Genomic DNA, 21,414 nt, shown 5'->3' with positions numbered 1-21,414 from the left:
AAATATAAATATTGCTAGTTATCTGTTTAAGATTTAATAACTTTTTATATTCTCGGCACATAACACATAAATTTGACAAATCTCAAACATCCTTGTAGTGTTGACCCTCCATCCTTGCCTCAGGGTTCAGTAAAACACGAGATTCCTGCTTTTCAGTATATGGAGGCTTTTCCTTGGCAATAAATAACGTCTCAGTGGCAAGGCCCCTCTGGAAGAATTTTGTTGCTCGTCTTTGTCTGACCTGCAACCTCCTCCTGTATTGATGAAACTCTTCAGCATCAGAAAGGGCAGCGTACAAATATCGCGGATGCACAATGATCGCTTGTGCGCCTTTCTGCCCAAAGCCAAATGATGTAATGGAGAAAGCACGAAGGCCGTTTGTCTGAACGCCATGATGAGGAAAGAACAGAAAGTCATTGGCCTCTAGTTCTAGGGCAATGTCGTCCGCATTTCGATTACCAGGAATCAGGCCAGTATTTAGAGCTTGGAGAGCACCGTTGATCATCCAAGCACCAGCTGCACCTTTTGAATGGCCCGTCAGATACTTCTGTGTGATGCAGTAGGCAGGATTACCTCGCGTACGGCCAAGATGAGAAAGTTGACTTTGAATCACACTAGTTTCATTCTTGTCGTTGAGAACGGTAGATGTGCCGTGCAGCGAAACAAAGTCCAAATCATCAATAGAAAGACCCCATGCCGATAGAGCACCCCTGATAGGAGATATATCCGTGTGACAGGTCCAAAAGGTGTGTCCAAGAGACTTGAGGACTTGTTTGTTGCGTTCGATGGCTTCTTTATGCAGAAAGAGACTCATCTTGTCCGCTTCACTCTTTGTGATGCTCCCTGACATAGCAAACCGTTGTTCCAAAGACTTCAAGTCCTGTTCCAGATCTGCCTGAATCTGCTGTTGGTGCCTCGTAATCCGATCTTTGCGGAAGTGGATATCCAACAGAAGGTTTTTGTCTGTGCCATGGGTCTCGCGTGCGTTGGTCAACGTCCCCTTTCCGGGAGAGGGCACACTTCGACCTGTTTTGTCGCTTGCTGTACCCGCCCATGAGACAATTCCGTATATTGGAAGACCCATCTTGATGGCCATCGTGGCGCTAGCGAGGACTTGAATCCCACTACCCTGAGATTCCACGAAACCGTCGCGTGTTGTTGTCATTGGACGAGACATTTCGCTGTACATGCGACCTCGGGCTTCTTCCTCGTCTGTGTTGACGGTGGCGCGCATCTTGGCGAACTCGTATGCTACTTCTTCGGTCATGTCATCGTGGCCACCACTGCAGAAGATATAGTCAGTACCATGGTGAATTGGATATCGGGACGTAATTCTTACACGAGAGCGATTTTGGCCTTACCAGCAGTGATAAGCTCATAACCTAGTTCCAGCGATTCTACCGCAGTTGCACAAGCTCCAACTGGGGTTCGAATAGGGCCAGAACTTGACAAAAGAAGCATATTGATCCATGCTGCTGCAGTATTGGAGAAGACCTCCTGTAGCACGTCGCTTTGAACTGGTTTGTCATGGTATCTGTAACGGAAGGCTTTCTTCAAAGCCTGTTGGCCGCCAAGGCCAGATCCGACACAGTTGCCAACCTCTGAGACATGCATGTACTGATACAGCTCATAAGGATCAACAATGCCAGATGATAGCAGCGACTCGGCTGTAGCTACCAGCGCAAAGAGTGTTTCTCTCCCGATTTGATCAACAGCCCAGTCTGGCACACCATATCTGCGCGCATCCCAGCCTTGAGGAATCTGACCGGCTGCAGAACGATCGAATCGAAGTGCCTTTGGCACAAGGATCACGGCTCCTTTGCGCAGTCGAACAGTCCAGTCTTCATTTTCAATGCTTCCTGGCATGGCATCAACCTTTTCGCCATGTTCTTGCATGAACTGCTTAGCGAGTTCGGGTGGTGCAGCAAACGGAGCCAGATCCCTTGTCAAAACGATCTCGTGCAGCAGCTGCTTCTTTCTGGGGTCGTAGCCATTATCCAGCTCTGGCTCTACCAAGCGAATACCGGAGTGCTCAATGATCTGTTCCTCATATCGGGCTTTAACGTCAACATCGGCAACAGGAGCTTTAGTTTTGGCATCCACCCAGCCTGTGTACTGCTCGCCTCCCACGTCATCTCCAAGCTTTCCATTATAGTGTGTGATAAGTCCCATAATCCAAGCCATTTCGATGCATCCTTCGAGGGAGAACTCTCCGAATGCCTCCATCTCCCATCGGGTCCGGGAGCTTCCCCATGGACCCACCTCGGATATACCTGTGATGACCACAGTGCGGTCCAGGTCTACCATACCAGAAAGAGTATTGAGAGGACTAATGTCGTCTTCATAATCTGGCAGTTGAGGAAAGTTGAGTTTCAGATTTGCCATTGGTGACACGGAAGACAGGGGCTTGCCTATTTCGGGTTCGTCGACATGGTGATGTGATGGCAAATGTTGATGAGTCGGAGTAGAAGCGGAATATTGCTTGATTTCTCGGCGGATATCAGACAAGATTGATCGCAGGTTAGTTGCATCAGCCATGCCACCTGATATATCAACCTTGACAGGCTGAATCTCGACCTCATAAGCGAATGGGTTGACCAAGAGAGCAGCGAGGCGTTGAGCCATCTCAAACTGAGAAAACGTCTTGACACCAGTTCTCACCTCGACTTCAGCAGCCACAGCATCATTTACAGCCATAAGCCCTGTCCCACGAACCCATCCTATCGTGACGCCGCAAATAGCAAGATATGATGCCCAATCCTCCGAGTACCACTTGTTCAGAAGCATCTCGAGCCCAGCCTTGGACTCGGCATACAATCCGTCTCTGCCAAAAACACCGTGGTTTGGACTTAAAGGAAGCAAGACCTTGGCTGGGCTCGTGTTCCGTGGACCGGCTTGCTTGTGCTGCTTGATACTCCCCAATAGCCGCAGCACATTGGTAAGCATGATGCGATGGGCTTTCTCCGACTTCGAATCAAGCTCATCGATTTGCCCCTCCTCAGACACCGCGGCGAAAGGAATAACGAAATCGAGGTCCCATCCGAGTCCTCCTTTGGCTTTGCCGCTGAAAATGTACCGAACCAGGCTCTCACAGTCTCCTCTACTGCCTTGGTTGAATGGACAGACGACGAGCTGTGAGCCGGATGATCCCCACTTCATGTAAAGACTTTGCAGTTCACGGCAAGCCGTGGGAGAGAAACGGCTTGTCGCAACGAGAACGAGCGCCCCTGAGACCAGGAGATGCTGTAGTAATTCTCGTCCTATAGATGAAGGCCCGGCGCCAGTTAAGAGGACCGTCTTTCCTTTGAGCCTTAACCCGTCTTCGCGTACACAAGCCAGACTTGATCTGTACAGGTCTATGAGTGAAGTGTCATACTCCCAGGTGCCTTGTGAACGTGTTTTTACTGTCACTTCTGCCGAGTCCGAGCCTGGTGTTTCTTGCGCGTACGCGTCGATCGGGTTGTGCAAGTCATGGCCAAAGAATCTTGATGTTTGGGTGCAGGAAAGCCAGTTTTGACTGTCTTCTATCATCATGGCCAATACACTCTTGGCCATCGAGACCAAAAGTTCATCTCCAGCCAGTTTGTTACTGCTCAGCATGTAACGCATGACATCAATCAGGCGATCATTCGAACGGCGAACGATCATGTCGCAGGTGCTGCGTGTTACAGAGTTGTCCAACGATGTTTCGCCACGCAAGATACTGTTAAGTAGCAGTAACAGATCTTGCAGAGCCCAATTCCAGCAAGATTCGTATTTCCGAATTTTTGCAGGAGACCATGCTGGTAAGATTCCTTGGATGAATTCGTCTCCTAATTCTGTGGTGAGGAGGTCCATCTTTTCCTGCAATGTATCATTTTCCGTCTTGATAATATTGAGCATTTTCTGAGCGTTGACGAGTGCTTCGCTTTCGGGGAGTGAGATGTCGTTGGAAGTGTAGAGTTCAACATCGCTGCATCCGCTTATAACCTTCGTTTTAGAGCTAGTCGTAGGGGCTGACATAGGTACTTCCGTCATGGGCTGCAGTTTTAATCCTTGTTCATCAGCATAAGCTTCAGCTATTTTGTCCAGCAACATTGTCGCCTCTTCCCTGGTCTTGAGTCGCGAGGGCAAAACCTCTGTTGCTATCCTCAACAGTATGGCATTTTGTCGTCCAACTCCCAATCTCCACTGCACCTCCAGATGCTTTCGAGCATCCGTTATTGTGAAACCCCCAGGCATCTTATGCGTGAAGATGGATGCGGTAAGCTTTCCATGAGCTGTCAATAGCTTCGTGGTCGACGTACTCCCGGATACAATCTGTGACAGTTCCGAAATTCCCATCTCTTCTGCTCTGTCAGGCAACGGGTCGAAGATCAGGGACAAGTCGCCAACAAGCTCGTTCTCCATTGTCGATCGACCTAGTGATGAAATCAGAAAGAATTTCTCAAAATGGTGTTGGGGATTTATATATTCGTACCTCCACAAAGTTGCGCTATCGATTTGGAACAATCGATATCTAGGAAGTGCTTTCGGAGCTTCTGCGCGACTGTTGCCACAACAACATCTCTGGACTGAATAGGCACATCCTCCACGTTTATAGGCATAGTAGATACCTGTCTTCCAGGTTCGGGCAACGGAGCTGTGGCTACTGGGACAGGAGTGCCAGCCTTTGGGGCAGCCTTTGGGACAGGCTCCTGGGGTGCGGAGGACTTGTGTGGCTGTGTTCGGTTTTGGATAGTTTCACAGTATATTTCGGCAGCATGTTCGTCGAACGATTGCAACAAACGCGGCTCCCGAAGAGCAGCATCGTGCTCACTGTATTTCTTCGATATTGTCCGCTTTGCCATGTTTGTCAAAGTACTAGAAGGGCCAATTTCGATCATGTGATTGATTTCCTTCTCTTTCAGAAGAACGTCTTGTGTTTCGATCCTATTACCACAATATTAGTTCCACAAAGCAAACCCTCAACGCACCAAATTTTAGAACGACCTACCATTTCACTGGATTTGCAAATTGATACCTAATGGAGTATCGTCAACGCTGCATCTTTTAGGTTCAGGAGGGAGTTGATTCTAAGACATACGATAACAGTTCAGTTAACAGTAATTGAGATAACTCTCGCTCACGCTCTGCTTCCATTTTGGTCACTCTTAATATATGTTAAGTCTGGTAAGGCAAGACAAATAGAATCTAGAGCTTTAGGTAAAACTGAGGATACTTTCTATTTGGAAAGTGACTAAAATACTTTAAAACGGGATGCTTATAATTTAAATTTCACCAGCTATTCGTGTGCTATGTCAGCAGAAAAGGGACCAGATAAACCGGTGCGGGGAATTTCTGGTGGCACCACTCAAACCATGACTACCTTAAGCCTTTCCATGAGTTTACCGGGTTACGATTACCCAATGGGCCACTATTAACAGATAGTGTGCGTGTGTACACTCTGTGGCGCCACGCGTTGGTGACACGACTCATTGCGCTTAATGATCCGTATAGAGATTACGTCCATTGGCAGTCGTTCAAACTTGGGAATTTAATTGAGAGTAGGTACAATATCCTATCTTACCTACTTCTGTCGTTTCAGCGAATTATTTGTCTTAGACAAACCAAGTGAAGACCAATATAACGCCATCGTAGCTGTTTGCTTAACACAATGGCGCCCTTCTCCTACAGCAATATCCTTGCGGCACCAACGAAAATAATACTGTTCTCTATTGGAATCCCAACAGCTGTATTAGCATTTTATGTAATTACGATTTCTGAAAACCCCTTGACAACAGTAACAAAACTCACAAACTCTCAAGGTTATCGCTGCCATAGTTTATCGCTTGTGGTTTCACCCACTAGCCAAATACCCAGGCCCATTTCTTGCAAGAATATCTAACATTCACTCTGGCTATCATGCCTGGCGAGGTTCTCTACACATAGACATGCTAAGGTGTCATAATAAATATGGTGAGTTGTTCAACGCTCGATTCCGCGAAATCCGAAACCTGACATATTACCACCAGGCCCTTTTGTTCGTTACTCACACAACAAACTCCTTGTCAATACTGCTACGGGACTCAAAAGTAGGACATACCGCGCCGTTTGGACTTGGCTGTCGCGATCTATTTTATTCCAGACGCTAATGGGAATACTAGATATCTACAATTCGAGCGCTAATGTTGAAAAGTCACCTTACTATAAAGCAATGCAGCATCGTGCGCCCAACGTGCTCACGGCAGTGGATAAGAAGGCTCACGGAATGCGTCGCCGGATCCTCAGCCAAGGACTTTCAGACTCATCAACCAGGGCTTTCGGAGACACGATTAAAAAACACATTGAAAGACTATGTCAGAAAATTGAGGGGCATTCAGATCCGAACGCTCAGTGGTCTGAAAGCTATGATATGGCCCGATGGTGTGAGTTTCGGCCAAGGTTTCTTTGTGTTTACAAGATATACTGACATTCCACTTTAGTCAGTTATCTTACCTTTGACATCATGGCCGACGTTGTATTTGGACAGCCATATAACCTTCTGGGAAACAGCGAGTATCGCTATGTCGTTGAGAGTATTGAAGGCTCAAATATTCGAACGGGCGTATTAATCCAGGCTCCCGAAGCATATATCTGGCGATTGGACAAGCGCTTATTCCCCACATCTATCCATCATCGCAATACCTTTGTCAAGTTTATTTCAAGCTTGGTACAAGAACGTCTGACAACGAAGCCGCTGGAGCGGAACGACATTATTAGCCACCTTCTCACCGCCAAAGATAGTGAAACCGGTCAGGGGTTCACTAAAAATGAAGTAGCGGCTGAGAGCTCAACCCTGATAGTCGCAGGCACAGACACTTCTTCAACCGCTCTGGCAGCTACGCTGTTCTACTTGACTCAATACCCAAACATGTACCGTCGGGCTGTGGCCGAAGTACGCAGTTCATTCGCGAAAAGCCAAGATGTCAAGTTGGGTCGGGCCTTGAACGAATGTGTTTTCACTCGAGCATGCATCGAGGAAAGCATGCGCTTGTCACCACCAGCTGCATCGGCGCTATGGCGACGCGTGCAGGTCGGCGGCCAAATTGTCGATGGACACGCTATCCAAGCAGGATGCAACATCGGAGTTTGTATTTACGCTATTCACCACAATGAGTTGTATTATCCCGACCCTTTTGTCTTCAACCCGGATCGTTGGTTGCAAAATGCTAAACTAGCTCAGTCAGCTTTCAATCCCTTCTCAGTTGGACCTCGAAGTTGCATTGGTAAAGGGTTTGCCATGGCGGAGCTCATGTTAACGGTTGCCAGTATTTTGGTCAAGTTTGACATTCGCCGTTCGCCTGGTGATCAAGGCCGCATTGGTCAGGGACATCTGGAGGGTGAAGATGGGCGTCGCATGGTTGACGAATATCAATTGCATGATCATGTCACGGCATTTAAGCAGGGCCCTGTTTTGCAGTTTCGCCGTTGTGACGCCGTCGTCCAGTCAGAGGCAGAGTAGGTAGATACAGTGATAAACAGGATATTTATTCGAGGGTACTTACCCTACATGCAAAAGACATTTATTTGTCATATTAGTTTGACTTTTTAAATATATAATAGACCTAGATAATCGTATAAGTTCGAGGCTATTCTAGTTATGTAGACACACTTGCTTATATCCCGTAGCATTAAGCATTACTCTTGATCCCAAACATAAGGCAGTATTACAATTCACAACAATGCCCTACTGTAACTTCTATTGCTGGCCTCAATGGAGTTTCGTATACGGCTTGTACGCTTCCAACAACTTCAACCCTACTCAAAGATACCTTGCGTGATATTCTCAGTTTAGAGTTGAAGTGGTGCCACCTCAAACTACGCCGCCTGTGGCATCATGCAGGTAATGTCGTGCCACTACTGGTCGACACACCCGATCCTTCATGCACGTGCACAAAATGTTCCACTCCGGATATAGTGACTCTCAGAAGTCAAGTGACCAAGCCATGGTACCTATTCCTACAGCTGGGAATATATTAGGCGAGAGGTAGAGCCATATTAGATACTGCCTATCAGAATCCCTTGAATAGTTATTCCATCTCACAACCTAGCCTTTCTGATCCCACGGTTCATCTCTTACGTGAAAACCTGACACATAGTTCAGATACACTACAAACACCTGCATGATGTTCCCTGGCGATATGGAATCGAAGGCATCGTCCATGAATGGCGACCAACCTTTATCTCCCACTCCGTCATCATCAACTTCAGTAACTATTCCCACGAACACTCCAACTTTGATGTATGATCAAGAGCTACAGTTCAGTCGCAGCGTCGCCAAACATGTATACGAAGCCGCCGCTACGCTCCGAGCAGCGTTTCTTTGTGGCTTCCAGCCATACACAGACGTTGCAAGCTTCGCCCACGACGAGACTGTGAGTCAGTTGCACTATTGGTCATCTTTTATCAGCTTTGTGAACGACCCCGCAAACAATCAAGCTTTCACGAGGATGGATATTTTGGAAGTTACTCGTGCGTTGGTTCAGTGCGCCGAAGACACAGTACTCGCTGGAAACGACATCCACATGATCGTTGCACATTTGCAAATTCCTCAAAGTGAGAAGCGAAGAATTATCAAGACCTTTGTTACAGCAAATTCCATGCTGGGAGACCAGCCTGGAGTTGAGGTCTCAAACCTTGTTCGATCAAGCCTCGATGGAGAGTCAACGGTTTACGTGATATTTGGAGGACAGGGGAATGGCGATGGCTATTTCGCAGAATTGGCTGAACTTTATGAGGTCTATCAACCTTTGGTTGGCGATCTGGTACGGTCAGCTTCGGAATTGTTCAGACATCTGACAGACAAGATGGATGTTAACGATTGCTTCTCAGAGGGTATGGAATTGATGGCTTGGATTGACAAGGACAACGATACACCTATACCATCAAGGCCCTATCTACTCTCCTCTGCTATTAGCTTTCCTCTGATAACGCTGCTGCAACTTCTCCACTTCAAAATCTCATTCCACTATTCCGGATGCAGCTTCAAGGATATACCGAGATTCTTAGCTGGTGTAACAGGACATTCTCAAGGCATTATAGCTGCTTCTGCTATTGCTGCCGTGGATTCCCCTGCTTCCTTTCACGAACTATCTCTACAAGCAATGACGGTGAGCTTCTCAATGGGGGTTCGCATTCATCAATATTACGGGCCACACGTGCTGCCACGATTGATAACTGAGGCATGCTTGGCGGAAGGGAAGTCAATCCCAACCCCAATGCTTTCAGTTCGTGGCCTGAGCATAGAGACATTAGCGACGACAATCCAAGATTTGAATAAGAGTTTACCACGAACAAAGGTCCAAATGGAGGTAGGGCTCAGGAACAACGACTCCAATTATGTCATAACGGGCGATCCAATGTCGCTTCGCGGACTCTGTACACATTTCGATCACAAGAAGAAGGCGCTGGATATAGTCTATCAGTTTCTTCCAGCTGCTGCACCATATCACAATAGCTACCTCAGCGTAGCGGCCTCCAGAGCAATCGAGGACTGTAAGGAAATCATCCTTCGGGGATGCGATTTGAAGATGCCGGTCTTCTCAACAGTCGACGGATCAGACTTACGAAATAACGAGGGAGCAAACCTTGTACCTGATTTGATTCGAATGGTTTGCTGTCAAGTCGTCAACTGGCCTGCTGCTTTGAATATGCCTGGTGCTACTCATATCTTGGACTTCGGACCTGGAGGTGCACAGGGTGTTGGGGTACTTGCAAACAGCATGAAAGCTAGCCAAGGCGTTCGCGTTATTCATGCAACAGTTTTGAATGGCTTGAACACAGAGCTGGGATACAAGCCCGATCTATTTGACCGTAGTCAAAAAGCTTCTGAGCGATTCTCAAAACCTCAGCCTTGGGTAAACTCCTTTCAGCCTACCCTCACACGCTTCACTGAAAACAAGCTGGTAGTCAGCACGCGATTCACCAGGCTATTCCTGCAACCCCCTATAATGGTAGCGGCAATGACGCCAACAACAACGTCTTGGGATTTTGTCGCCGCCGTCATGAAGGCGGGATTCCACGCGGAGCTAGCCTGCGGAGGCTTTCACGATCGCGACTCCTTGTCTGCTGCTATTACGGCCATCACGAACCAGGTAGAGCCTGGAACAGGAATCACTTGCAATGTGATATACAGTAGCCCAACTAGCCTGCGGTGGCAGATCGATGAACTTGAGAAGCTGGTAGCGGCTGGCTACCAGATCGACGGTCTGTCAATTGGGGCGGGCGTGCCCTCGGTAGAAGTTGTACAGGGATATGTTGAACGACTACAACTTCAGCATATTGCCTTGAAACCAGGGTCAACCGAAGCGATCGAGAGAACACTCAAGATCGCGAAGGTTTTGCAACCACTACCTGTTATTCTTCAATGGACAGGCGGCCGTGGGGGGGGACACCATTCGAACCAAGACTTCCATGCGCCGCTGATCTCAATGTATGGCAAGATCCGAGCACAGGATAATGTAGTCCTGGTTGTTGGAAGCGGTTTTGGTGGTCCATCCGATACCTTGCCTTACATCACGGGCAAATGGGCGTCCGATATGGGCCTGCCGCCAATGCCAGTGGACGGGATACTGCTGGGCAGTCGAGTCATGGTAGCAAAGGAAGCGCACACGAGCACGGAAGCCAAGCATCTCATCGTGGCAACCGAAGGTGTTCCAGATGATGAATGGAGTGGTACATGTTCACGTCCAACTGGCGGTATTCTCTCTGTCATTTCAGAGATGAGGCAGCCTATTCATAAAATTGCTACTCGTGCTGTTCGGCTATGGCACGAGTTGGACCAAACAATCTTCTACCTCGGTCCCAAAGAACGTGTGGCTGAGATTACTAGACGTCGCGATGAAATCATTAGGCGGCTCAATCACGACTATCACAGGGTTTGGTTCGGGTGCAGTGGACCAACTCGAGACCCTGTGGAACTTGATGAAATGACATACAGCGAAGTTCTCCACCGGTTTGTCGAGCTCGCATATGTCACGGCTGAGCACCGATGGGTCCATCTATCATGGAAGAAACTGTTTTCAGAGCTGCTCACTCGAACCATGTCACGACTACATCGAACTAGTGATTCCCGATCGGAGACCCTTGTCGACGACCTGGATGACCCTTATTCGACTCTAGCAACGCTTACAGACGCAAGTGCACAGTTGATTACCTATGAAGATAGCATATACTTCCTGCAACTCTTTCGTCGAGGCGGGCAGAAGCCAGTACCGTTCATTGCAGTTCTCGACGCAGACTTCGAAACATGGTTCAAAAAAGATTCACTTTGGCAGTCAGAGGATACAGCAGCGGTTCCCAATCATGACGCACAACGTGTTTGTATATTGCATGGCCCTGTAGCGGCACAATACTCTACAAAGGTCGACGAGCCCGTAGGTGAGATTCTGGGTAATATTCACACAGCCTGGGTCACAGCAATCCTGCAAACTCACTATCAAGGCCAGAGTGAACTCGTTCCAGTTTTCGATAACTCTCTATTCCACGGCAGCCAAGTCGCATCTTCCAAATCCAATACCGAACACGCCACGCCTCCGCTTAACCACGGGCTTTGGACTTTGGAACAGTGGATTGTTCATGTCATTCAATCTAGAGACAAGAATCTGAATTGGGCCAAGGCCCTATTGGCCTCTCCAAGAGTACTAGATGGGAGACGACTTGTCCCGAACCCGTTCATCACCACGCTCTCAGGATTACGGAGTATGGACATTCATGTTGCTGAGACTACAAAGACTGGTGTCGGAGCAGGATTCACCTTCTTCAAAATTCCGTTAGAGGAAACACATCAGGACCTACTGGACTTAACCTTGCAGTCAAATAACGAGATCTCGATCCAAATCAGCCATTACCCGACACTACAGAGTGCGCCCATCACGCTCACTCACCACCTGTCATGTCAGCTTTCGAAACTTGCTATGAACAAGAGTCTTAGTGATCGTTCTGCCATGATCAGAGATTTCTATCATCGCATTTGGCTCGGAACGAGTTATGAATCCAGTCATAAATCCATATATGAGAAATTCGAATGTGAACCATACACCGTCACGGCAGATGCTATACGCAAGTATAACGATTGTACAAGGTTACCTACTTCCATGCCACCCACGTCGTGGGCGACTTCAGAGGTGCCGTTGGACTTTGCCGTCGTCATAGCCTGGAAAGCGTTGGTAAAGCCCCTCTTTAGCCGCGAGCTTGAAGCAGACATACTGAAGCTTCTTCATGTCTCAAATGAGATAAAGCTTCACTCGGATCATTCTCCACCTATGGTCCACGATGTATTGCACACAAAGTCTCAAGTCACCGAAGTCATTTTGCAACCCTCTGGGAAGATGGTGCAAGTTGAAGCACATATTTTCAGAGGGAAGAGTTGCATCTTGGACCTAAAGACACGGTTTTTGCTTGTTGGAAATGACACTCATCGTGATCACTTATTCCGGAGGTCTATTCTACCGCCCTCCGAGATTCTCTTGGAAGACGAGATAAGTGCAATGCAACTGGTTCAATCGTCTTGGTTTCAGCCTCTTGGCGATACCTCCGACCTTGTTGGTAAACTAGTGGTTTTCCAACTAGAGGACTTGATGCAGTTCAATGAGAATGGGCAGATCCGATGCCATCAAATCACCGGGTGTGCCATGTTGGATGGTTCGATTGTCGGGAACTGTTATCTTGAAACTCCCGATGACGCTTATCTGAGCCTGATGGGAAACATTCTCAGTCAACAGACAGGATCTTCGAGTCAGCCTGCTATTTTCGAAACACCACTCGTTCTTTTCGAGGAACAGGAAATATCCTTCACCGCTCCAACACGCGAGCAAACTATCGCATATTCAGCCGCTAGTGGCGATTCCAACCCGATCCATGTATCCCCCGTCTTTGCATCCCTAGCGGGTCTTTCAAGCCCTATCGTTCACGGAATGCACATCAGCGCAGAGGTTCTGCAAATTGTCTACACCTGGCTCTGTGCAAGTTCAATGAGCAGGCTGAAGAAATCCCACGTACTGTTTGCAGGTAAAGTTTGTGCAGGAGATAGACTTGCAGTCTCAATGAAACACACCGCCATGCATCGAGGACTTCGCGTTGTCGAGGTTCAAATTCGCAAGAACATGGCAGAAGAGCTTGTCTTTGTGGGTACCTACGAGATCGAGCAGCCACCTACAGCATTGGTATTTACAGGCCAGGGAAGTCAAAAGAAAGGCATGGGAATGGACCTTCGTGACAAAAGTGCTGCAGCTAGACGGATTTGGGACACAGCTGATGACCACTTCCAGCATGAATATGGTAATATTCCCAACCTGAGCTCAAATGTCCTACTTTTTGACTAACTGTGGCCAGGATTTCGAATTACCGACATTGTGTGCCATGATCCTCCATCTCTGACGGTGCATTTCGGTGGTGTGCATGGCCGTCGCGTGCGTTCCAATTACATGGCTTTAACATATGAACGTGTGGCCTCAGACGGGCAGATCATCGAGGAGAAGTTGTTTCCCACTATCAACGAAAACACCACTAAATACGTGTTTACCTCTGAGTCGGGATTGCTGTCTTCCACGCAGTTCACTCAGCCTGCGCTAGGGTTAATGGAGCTAGCCATCATAGCAGATTTCGAGGCTCGTCAGCTGATCCCATCGAATGTCACTTTCGCGGGGCATTCTCTTGGGGAATACTCTGCTCTGATGGCAGTGGGAAATATCATGCCTCTGGAAGTCTTCATATCTACTGTGTTTTACCGCGGTTTGGTGATGCAGTCTACAGTGACGTACGACCATCATGGTCGATCCAAGTACGCCATGTGTGCTGTAGATCCGACGAGAGTATCAACAGGTATGGATCATGGCATGCGAGTCATTCGGTGCATAGCTTACGATGAGCTAACTTAAATCATCAGATTTCGACGGCCAGAAGCTTGGCTGGCTCGTTACCCAGATTGCTTCTGAAGGACAGTGGCTCCTCGAAGTGGTTAATCACAACGTGATTGATTCTCAATACGTCTGCGCGGGAGAGGTAAGAGATGTTCCCTGGGTGACTTCTGATGCGTTTTAAAGCCTATGAGCCGTCAAGTGCTAACCTGGTACATTCACCTTAGGCCATTGCACTTTACTGCCTAGGTGTCGTTCTCGACCGTATACACTATGCTTCAAAGTCCTTTTTCGATGATGGCTCCTTCAATCTCACTGACTGCATCAGAGAATCAGTAAAAGAGATTAGAAAGGACCGATCGAAAGTAGTGCTAAGTCGAAGTAAAGCGTCAATTCCGTTGAAGGGCCTAGACGTCCCTTTCCATTCCTCTCATCTTCGTTCAGGTGTCGACCCCTTTCGAAGACGTTTACAAAGATCGATCAAACTTGATAATGCTAGTTCAACGAAGCTCATAGGCCGGTATATTCCCAATTTGACAGGCAAGCCTTTTGAAGTAACTCGACAGTACTTTAATGAGGTTCTACGCCTTACTGGCTCAATCCCGATACAACAAGCTTTAGAATCGGTATGTTTTAAAGCCATTTTACAGAATTATATAAATACTAATTACTGTTTACTATCAGTGGGACAGAGTGGCTTCTACAATATAGAGGTTTATTAGGACTTTATTTCTAATGAAAAGACTGGAAAACACCACCCAATTAACATCCAGTCAACACCCCAGGAAAACGACCCAAACGCCAGACACGCCCGCAGACACACAACTACACTAGGTCCAACATCCCCTTCCAAGAACCAATATCCTGCTCCCGCAGAGTGGCCAAACCATCAGGCCCATACTACACCATCCCAAGATAAACGTCGCACCGCTCCTTGTCCAACCTCGGGTCACGGACAGACTGGTCCAGGGTTGCTCTCTCAGCTCCCAACATCACCAACTTCTCCTCAACACGCTTAAACTCTCTCTGCTCCTTCTGAGCAGACGCCAACACTCCCTCAGCAGCTTGAGCATCCTGTGAGGCTTTGTCAAGCTCGCTTTGATCCGTTTCCAGGGCTTGGACATGGTAGGTTGGCGCATCGGGCAGCGCCAGTTCCTGGTACCCGTCCACGTATCGCTGGTGCTTGGTGACCAGGGCCGAGGAGGTTGCGAGGCGGGCAGTGGTCTCCTTGATGCTCTCTTGGAGCGCGCCGGAATTTAAATTGGCGATTTGTGGTTGCAGATCAACGACGCGAGACTCGATCTCGTCCAGGAGTGTTTTTGCCTCATTGAGGCGATCCTCAGCAAGAGCCGACTTCTCTCTGAGGATGGAGATGTGCTTCGAGCGCACGAGCTCTTCGCGGTTCTATTGTCGTGTCAGCAATTGAAAGGAACTATTAAGTCGAATGGGTGATGACATAGGGCGGTGATGTCTGGGCTGGGAGAAGCCCTTCGTTCTGGGTACTCATGTGAGCGCCGTTCGCGGCGCGGCGCTTCTGTATCGCTGGCATAACCGGGCCGCTTCTGGGGATTTTCTAGTACAGGATCAGAATGTGAACAATCATGTATGCTTCTTGTCTATATGGACCGGCACGGAATGATAGGGGATAGTACTTATGTCGGGGAGGATCTTCTTGCTAGGAAGACTCTCTCTCCTCTGCCCGAGAAGACAACCTCCTGCTACCTCGAGTAGCCGATTTCTCACTCAGCCACCGATCGGCTTGAGTGCACGCCTCCTGGTTGAGGCCATCACATGACTCTGCATTGTCCTTGAACCAAGCCACCACGTCGTCAACCGTGGTGTCAGCCTTTGTGCTGGCTGAGGAGATGATCTTGGCCAGGGACACCAAGACGTTCTTGCTCCAGGACCGAGGGACGGCATCGGCAAAGAGTTGACTGGGCCACATGCCCGAAGCAGAACGGATCTGCATAGAGCTAGCGGGCGAGGAGCGGTAGAGATCGGGGACTTTGACTTGAGGGGACGAAAAAGACATCGCGAAGGGAAATTTGGTATTGTCGAGACGGGACGAAAAAAAAGGGCAAGACGGGATGAAAACGGCGGGAGACGCGCAGAAATCGAGAGGGTTATGATGGAGTTGAAGAGAGGAAAAACTTACAACGACCTGCATGACGACTGAGGTATACCTCGAGGGCAGTACCGATTAAAGGGGGAAAGAGGTAGAAGCAGAGTTTTCAACCGACAGGAAACCTTCAATAAACACTCATAAAATAGAAGCTGAGGTCGTTGACCAGTTCCCCATGTCTTACTCAATAAGGAGCCTCATTTTTATCAGCATTGGATCTCTTGTGGTTGAGTTCCTGGCGTCCCAATATCTCGGTGATGCTGGTGGTGACATGAGACTTGGAACCTCAGACAGCGGGTGTGAGTTTCAATACCAGGATCTCTACAAACAAGGGACCCGAACTCAAGAAATTAATACAATGTGTTATTTGACCCTCAGCGACAACGAAGAAGATGTGAACCAATTGATGTTACACAGAAGTGGCCTACAACATCGCCCATCAATGTGGGAGGTTAATGCGTTCGACTTACAGCGCTTGAAATTAGAGGGTATCTACTAACCAAAGCGCTGGGGCAAGCTGACGAATGGTGATGCGCATGCACCGGGATTACATCTAATAATGGTCAAAAATTAATTCTACCCCCTGTAAGGTACAACAATTGATTTTGGACTGAAGGACTAGGTCCTTTTTCAAGAGGTTTTAGACGCGAACAGTTATGTAAAGAGACACTTTCAATTGTTTCTATATGTGCTCAACTACAGGAACTGCGGGACTTGAACCTTTGCAGTTCCCAATTAACGTCCGCAAGAAACACCTTGCGGTTGGACGGGGTGATATAGCTATCCATCACGTCGTCCTGAATCCATTCCTCAGGCGAATGAATCTCTCGGACTTCGCAGTCATGCAGCCGTCTATGCTTAGGAATGGGGGCGTCTGTTTCGTCAGAACCGTGCTGCAATGTCACAACTTCTTGACCGTCAAGAGTCTCTTGTGCCGCAGCCTCCTTCCCGTGACCTGGACCTGAACTTGGTCTCGATCTCTTAGCCGGATCACCAGTCCGGCCTCTCTCCGGCTGAGATCCGTTCGCAGATCCTGGCGTCATGAGTAACTCACTCGCCGGACTGAAAGGAGTATTTGTGCCGCCTGTAGGCAACTCCAAAAGAGGCATCATAGCCGTCATGTTTTCCATAACGCACATATCCCAGTGATGTCGTAAAGCATTCGGATCAACATGATCAAGCATTCTTGCCTCTTCGCCGTTATGCTTCGCTATGGCATTATATGGCACGAAAGCTCGAATGCGGCGCGTTTCGGGATGGATGGAGAAGAGGCGCTGGTCGAAAAGTTCGTGAAGATGGCTCATCAACAGTATGCCATTCCCTGGAGCCCATGTTCGTTGCCACGCTTCTTGAAGACGACGCGGACTATAACCCGTATCTCCGTCGTCCTCTTGATCTTGGGTAATTGGATACAGGTGATAGTGGTTCTGCGGAACGATATGGCAGGCTTGTAGAGCCGGTCCAATAGTAGGATTTATTACCCAGGAGTCGCCTTCGCCGCTGACGGCGCAGCAACTAGCATATACACCGCACGCGTGTCTAAACTCATCCATGACCTTTTTGGCGACCTCGAGATCGACTTGCATGCTACTGGGTGCAATCATACTACCAGCATCTAGACCGTCGTTGGGGCTGTCTTTTACTGGCGAGACGAAGTCTGACGCTTGGCGTTTAGGAGGAGATTGAGAGCCACGGGGTCTGGCTCTTCTTCGAAATGGCATTGTTGCATATCTTGGATCGGAGGGAGTTTTCTTTGGATCTAGGTATCGAGGATCACGACGGCGGGTTGGGCGGGGAATATGTTCTGCGCATTTCGCTTAGGATGAATTAGCATACCGATGCGTGTTGTATTTGACTTGATTCGACAAACCTTCAAGATGATCTTTCAGTGGCGAGTTTTCGGGCAAAGAACATGACTTATGGCGGATAAGATGATACTTTATAACATCAGGCTGTTTGGGCGCGCGATTGGGAAGACTGGGCACGGCCAAACGGCGATCATTCCCCTCAACAAGCTTCGGGATCTGTCGCTCTGAACTCGGTCGACTGATTAGGGCAAAGGCGAGCTCATCCCAAAGCTTCTCAGAATCATCATCGTCGTGCACATTGAACTCGAAACAAAGGCGTAGCTCATCAATAACATCGCAAAACGTCACCAAATCGCTGCGCGGAGCTTGGAAAAGCCCGGCGAATTTCCAGGGATTGTGACCTACGTGAAATGTCACATTCCAACCTGCTTCGCGCATTGTTGACGTGACGGTGGCGACGGACATGGTTGCGTGCTGCGTAGCTGACGTCGATGTTGTTTTTTAGTGTTTCGGAGGTTTGGCGTTGTTGATGATGATGAAATTGGGATTGGGAGTGATAAGCTGATAAGATTCGATAAGGTGATAAGCGTTGGTGCAGCAACACCAAAGTATCGGGGTTCAGCGACTTACCGCTTTAGGCAATCAGAATACTGGCAAATTGCAGCCGCTAGTTAATCCTAATATTAGGAAGGCTGAAATTAGCCTATGCCTAGGGCAGTTCGAGGCTGCTTTCGAGAATAGCCCCTCCGGGCTGAATCAATACCCCGCACATGAGGGAGCACTGCATCCCGTCAATCTTCCATACAATTAGTTCCCGCGACAATATGGAGACGCCAAGAATCTACTCTGAGTCTGTTGGCACGGATTCCCTCCGTCTCGCCACCATTACCATCAATCCCGATCAAGTTCCCTCCATTGTCCTCAAAGCATTTGAGTTTTCCAGTCCTACCAGGCCGGAATACCATGCGCTCTCCTACACATGGAACCCTCCATACGGGGACGATGCTATACGCTACACGGAGACAGAAATGCGATCTATTCTCCTCAACGGGTCCAAATTCTCTGTGATGCCCAATCTCTACGATGCCTTCTTCCAGCTTCACCAATCCTGTCCGCAGATGCCATTCTGGATTGACGCTCTCTGCATCAATCAGAGCAGTCTACAGGAGCGCAAACTTCAAGTCAGCATCATGGACCGAATCTTTGGAGGGGCCAGTCGAGTCGTTGTGTGGCTGGGAAAGCCCTATCCTAAAATTGAGCTGGCTCTCAGGGCTGTAGAACGCATGGCCTCTGTTGCAGTCACAATGAGCAAAAGCATTATCCGGGAACAAAAGTATCATCACACTCATTATCTGGCAGAAATGAAAGAGGTCTATGGGCTTGAGCCCTTGAGTTTTGACGAGGCTGACGCCTTGATTACGCTCTTCGAATGTCGCTGGTTTGCGAGACAGTGGGTAATTCAAGAAGTGGCCCTCGCTGGACAGATCGACATTGTGTGCAATGACATGAGCGTTCCATTTGACAAGATTGGGTCAACGGCCCTATTTCTGCACCTCAGTGGCCTGTTTATGGCCTGCAGCAACTTACTCATGGTGCGTGGGAAAGATCCCGAGTTGATAAACAAGACGCATTTGTTCCAGGCTGAGAGAACTCTAATAGTCCGCGAGTGGTGCAAAGGGGAGCACAGTGAGTGGAAGGATGAGTTACCTTTGGTCGACTTCACGGCTGGAATTGTGGAAGGTACTACGGCTGTTGGTCAGGCGAAGGAGAGTATGGTCGGCATCGTCCTTCTCAAGCTGCTGATGTGGCTGGTGGGTTTCGATTGTACAGACCGTCGCGATACTATATACGGACTGGGCGGTATTATCAGTCACGTTGCCAGAATTCACGGTCTCGACAGCATCCCGCAGGGACTCCAGCCCAATTATCAGCTCGATACAGTCACTGTACTCCACAACGCGGCGACGGAGATTCTGCAGGCTACTGGGAGTTTGGCCCTCCTGGGTGTTGTCAAAGACCTAGCTCTACGAGAGACCTCAGGTCTACCGTCATGGGTCCCCGATTATATCCCAAGATTGATACTGAATCCGATGGCTGGGCCAAACTTCAAGTCTTTAGGCAAGTTCGATACGTCCCAATCTCTGGATACGGCCACGTATAAGGTCGATTTTCGTGTAGACGACAAGGTCTTGCATGCCCGCGGGTTCCTCCTAGGTCGCGTCAAAGCCATGGGCGAGACTGCCAAGGCCATATTTGACGGCTACCTCACTCAGTGCGCTGCGATGTTGATCGACGCGGATGATACTTACCCCTTCACCAACCAGCCATTCGCGGAGGCATTCTGGCGAACATTGGTATTTGACCAAGACTTATCCGACCGCCCAGCCAAACAACCCGAGACTAAGCATTTCCAAGATACCGTTCTCATCTTGATGATCGTACGAATGAAGGCCGCGTTAGAATCTGGAGGCGCAGACGCTGTCAAGGCTTTTCTCCAGACTCTAGGGCATATGGATGCGCTGGAAGCCAAGCACCCGGAACACAGCCCCTTCCATGGAAGTACGTTCCTCACATCGTGCTGCAGAAGGTTTGGATTCCTCCCAGAAGATGGAGACGAAAAGCTATGGACATATGAGCAGCTAATGGCTTGGCTGGGCCCAGTAGAGAAGAATGCGTTGTTTATGAGCGCGTTGCTAACCACCACTCTCCCCAGCCGGCGGCCAGCGGTAACGGAGCAGGGACATTTTGCCTGTGTCTTTGAGACTACTCTCGTAGGTGATGAAATCTGGGTTGTGTCTGGATGTCCGACGCCGCTGCTTCTGCGACATGAGGGTCAACAGTATAGTTTAGTGGGTGAGGCGTATGTTCATGGCGTTATGCATGGGGAGGCTGTTGATGCTAATACCAAATGGACACATCTGGAAATCATATAAACTACTTACTGATAAGGATATGCGCACTGCTGCTACTAATATAAAATTTTAATTTAAGCTTAGTCAGTCTAATTTAAAGTATTAAAAGAGTATAAATACTCTTTTTATAGGTTATTAATACTATTTACTAAATAGATATATTAAATAAGTATTTATTAATTTATAGTAAAAGTATAACTTATAGAAGCCTTTACTTAAGAGCTCTGTATATGGCGCAAAGGGATACGTATGGAGTAGTTCTGACGATTGGGGATATTTGGGTCAAGGCTTATCCTCCTCTCTTCTCGACTGCTACACGTCTTGCATACAGAAGAGTAACTGCATGACATTCCTTTACGAGAAAAACATGCAATGCACTCTCTATCGAGGCACCATCACCGAGCTCAGCCCGGATAAAACCACTTTCAAAACTTATAAAACACGCTGCTTCTGTAACACCGATATTAAGCCAGTTCCGACCTGCTCCTACGACACCTCTATTGGGTTCAATGACGGTAGATTCGCTCCATAGCAAGCGGATCCTAACCCTGGCGGCAAAGACCCGGTCGCTTTTAGGGTCGTTCCTGGTGATAAGGGTGATCCTTCGTTTCGTTTCCAGACTGGTCAATTCGACTTCGACAAGGGCATGTGGATTTATGAGGATGTCAAAGCTTGCCCAGGCACCCGCTTCTACTGTTCCTATAGATGGAAGTGGG

The 21,414-nt window shown here is 48.5% G+C and overlaps 5 protein-coding genes across 5 annotated transcripts, besides 2 other annotated features; 2 read left to right on the top strand and 3 right to left on the bottom strand.

Moving 5' to 3' along the window:
- Positions 1 to 82: 82 nt before the first annotated feature.
- On the bottom strand, positions 83 to 4,829 carry FPSE_07819 (uncharacterized protein; the record flags this gene model as incomplete). Its single annotated transcript, XM_009260937.1, has 3 exons — positions 83 to 1,283; positions 1,340 to 4,400; positions 4,460 to 4,829. 3 exons carry the CDS (start codon positions 4,827 to 4,829, stop codon positions 83 to 85), a joined length of 4,632 nt encoding a protein of 1,543 aa, XP_009259212.1.
- A 1,105-nt stretch (positions 4,830 to 5,934) lies between these two features.
- FPSE_07818 (uncharacterized protein) lies at positions 5,935 to 14,105 on the top strand (the record flags this gene model as incomplete). The annotated part of the gene is made up of 7 exons (XM_009260936.1): positions 5,935 to 5,937; positions 6,182 to 6,386; positions 6,444 to 7,458; positions 8,105 to 13,278; positions 13,333 to 13,821; positions 13,886 to 14,001; positions 14,043 to 14,105. 7 exons carry the CDS (start codon positions 5,935 to 5,937, stop codon positions 14,103 to 14,105), a joined length of 7,065 nt encoding a protein of 2,354 aa, XP_009259211.1.
- Positions 14,106 to 14,756: 651 nt separating this feature from the next.
- On the bottom strand, positions 14,757 to 15,888 carry FPSE_07817 (uncharacterized protein; the record flags this gene model as incomplete). Its single annotated transcript, XM_009260935.1, has 3 exons — positions 14,757 to 15,260; positions 15,313 to 15,418; positions 15,608 to 15,888. The coding sequence occupies 3 exons, from the start codon at positions 15,886 to 15,888 to the stop codon at positions 14,757 to 14,759; spliced, it is 891 nt and encodes a 296-aa protein (XP_009259210.1).
- A 782-nt stretch (positions 15,889 to 16,670) lies between these two features.
- Positions 16,671 to 18,251, bottom strand: FPSE_07816 (uncharacterized protein; the record flags this gene model as incomplete). Its single annotated transcript, XM_009260934.1, has 2 exons — positions 16,671 to 17,794; positions 17,849 to 18,251. The coding sequence occupies 2 exons, from the start codon at positions 18,249 to 18,251 to the stop codon at positions 16,671 to 16,673; spliced, it is 1,527 nt and encodes a 508-aa protein (XP_009259209.1).
- Positions 18,252 to 18,610: 359 nt separating this feature from the next.
- On the top strand, positions 18,611 to 20,719 carry FPSE_07815 (uncharacterized protein; the record flags this gene model as incomplete). The annotated part of the gene is made up of 1 exon (XM_009260933.1): positions 18,611 to 20,719. The coding sequence occupies one exon, from the start codon at positions 18,611 to 18,613 to the stop codon at positions 20,717 to 20,719; it is 2,109 nt and encodes a 702-aa protein (XP_009259208.1).
- Positions 20,720 to 20,755: 36 nt separating this feature from the next.
- Positions 20,756 to 20,776: a repeat region.
- A 54-nt stretch (positions 20,777 to 20,830) lies between these two features.
- Positions 20,831 to 20,902: a repeat region.
- Positions 20,903 to 21,414: the final 512 nt, after the last annotated feature.

Source organism: Fusarium pseudograminearum, chromosome 1 (assembly GCF_000303195.2).
Source record: "Fusarium pseudograminearum CS3096 chromosome 1, whole genome shotgun sequence".
Taxonomy (NCBI): Eukaryota; Fungi; Ascomycota; class Sordariomycetes; order Hypocreales; family Nectriaceae; genus Fusarium; species Fusarium pseudograminearum.
This window is presented reverse-complemented; position numbering and strand designations above follow the sequence as displayed.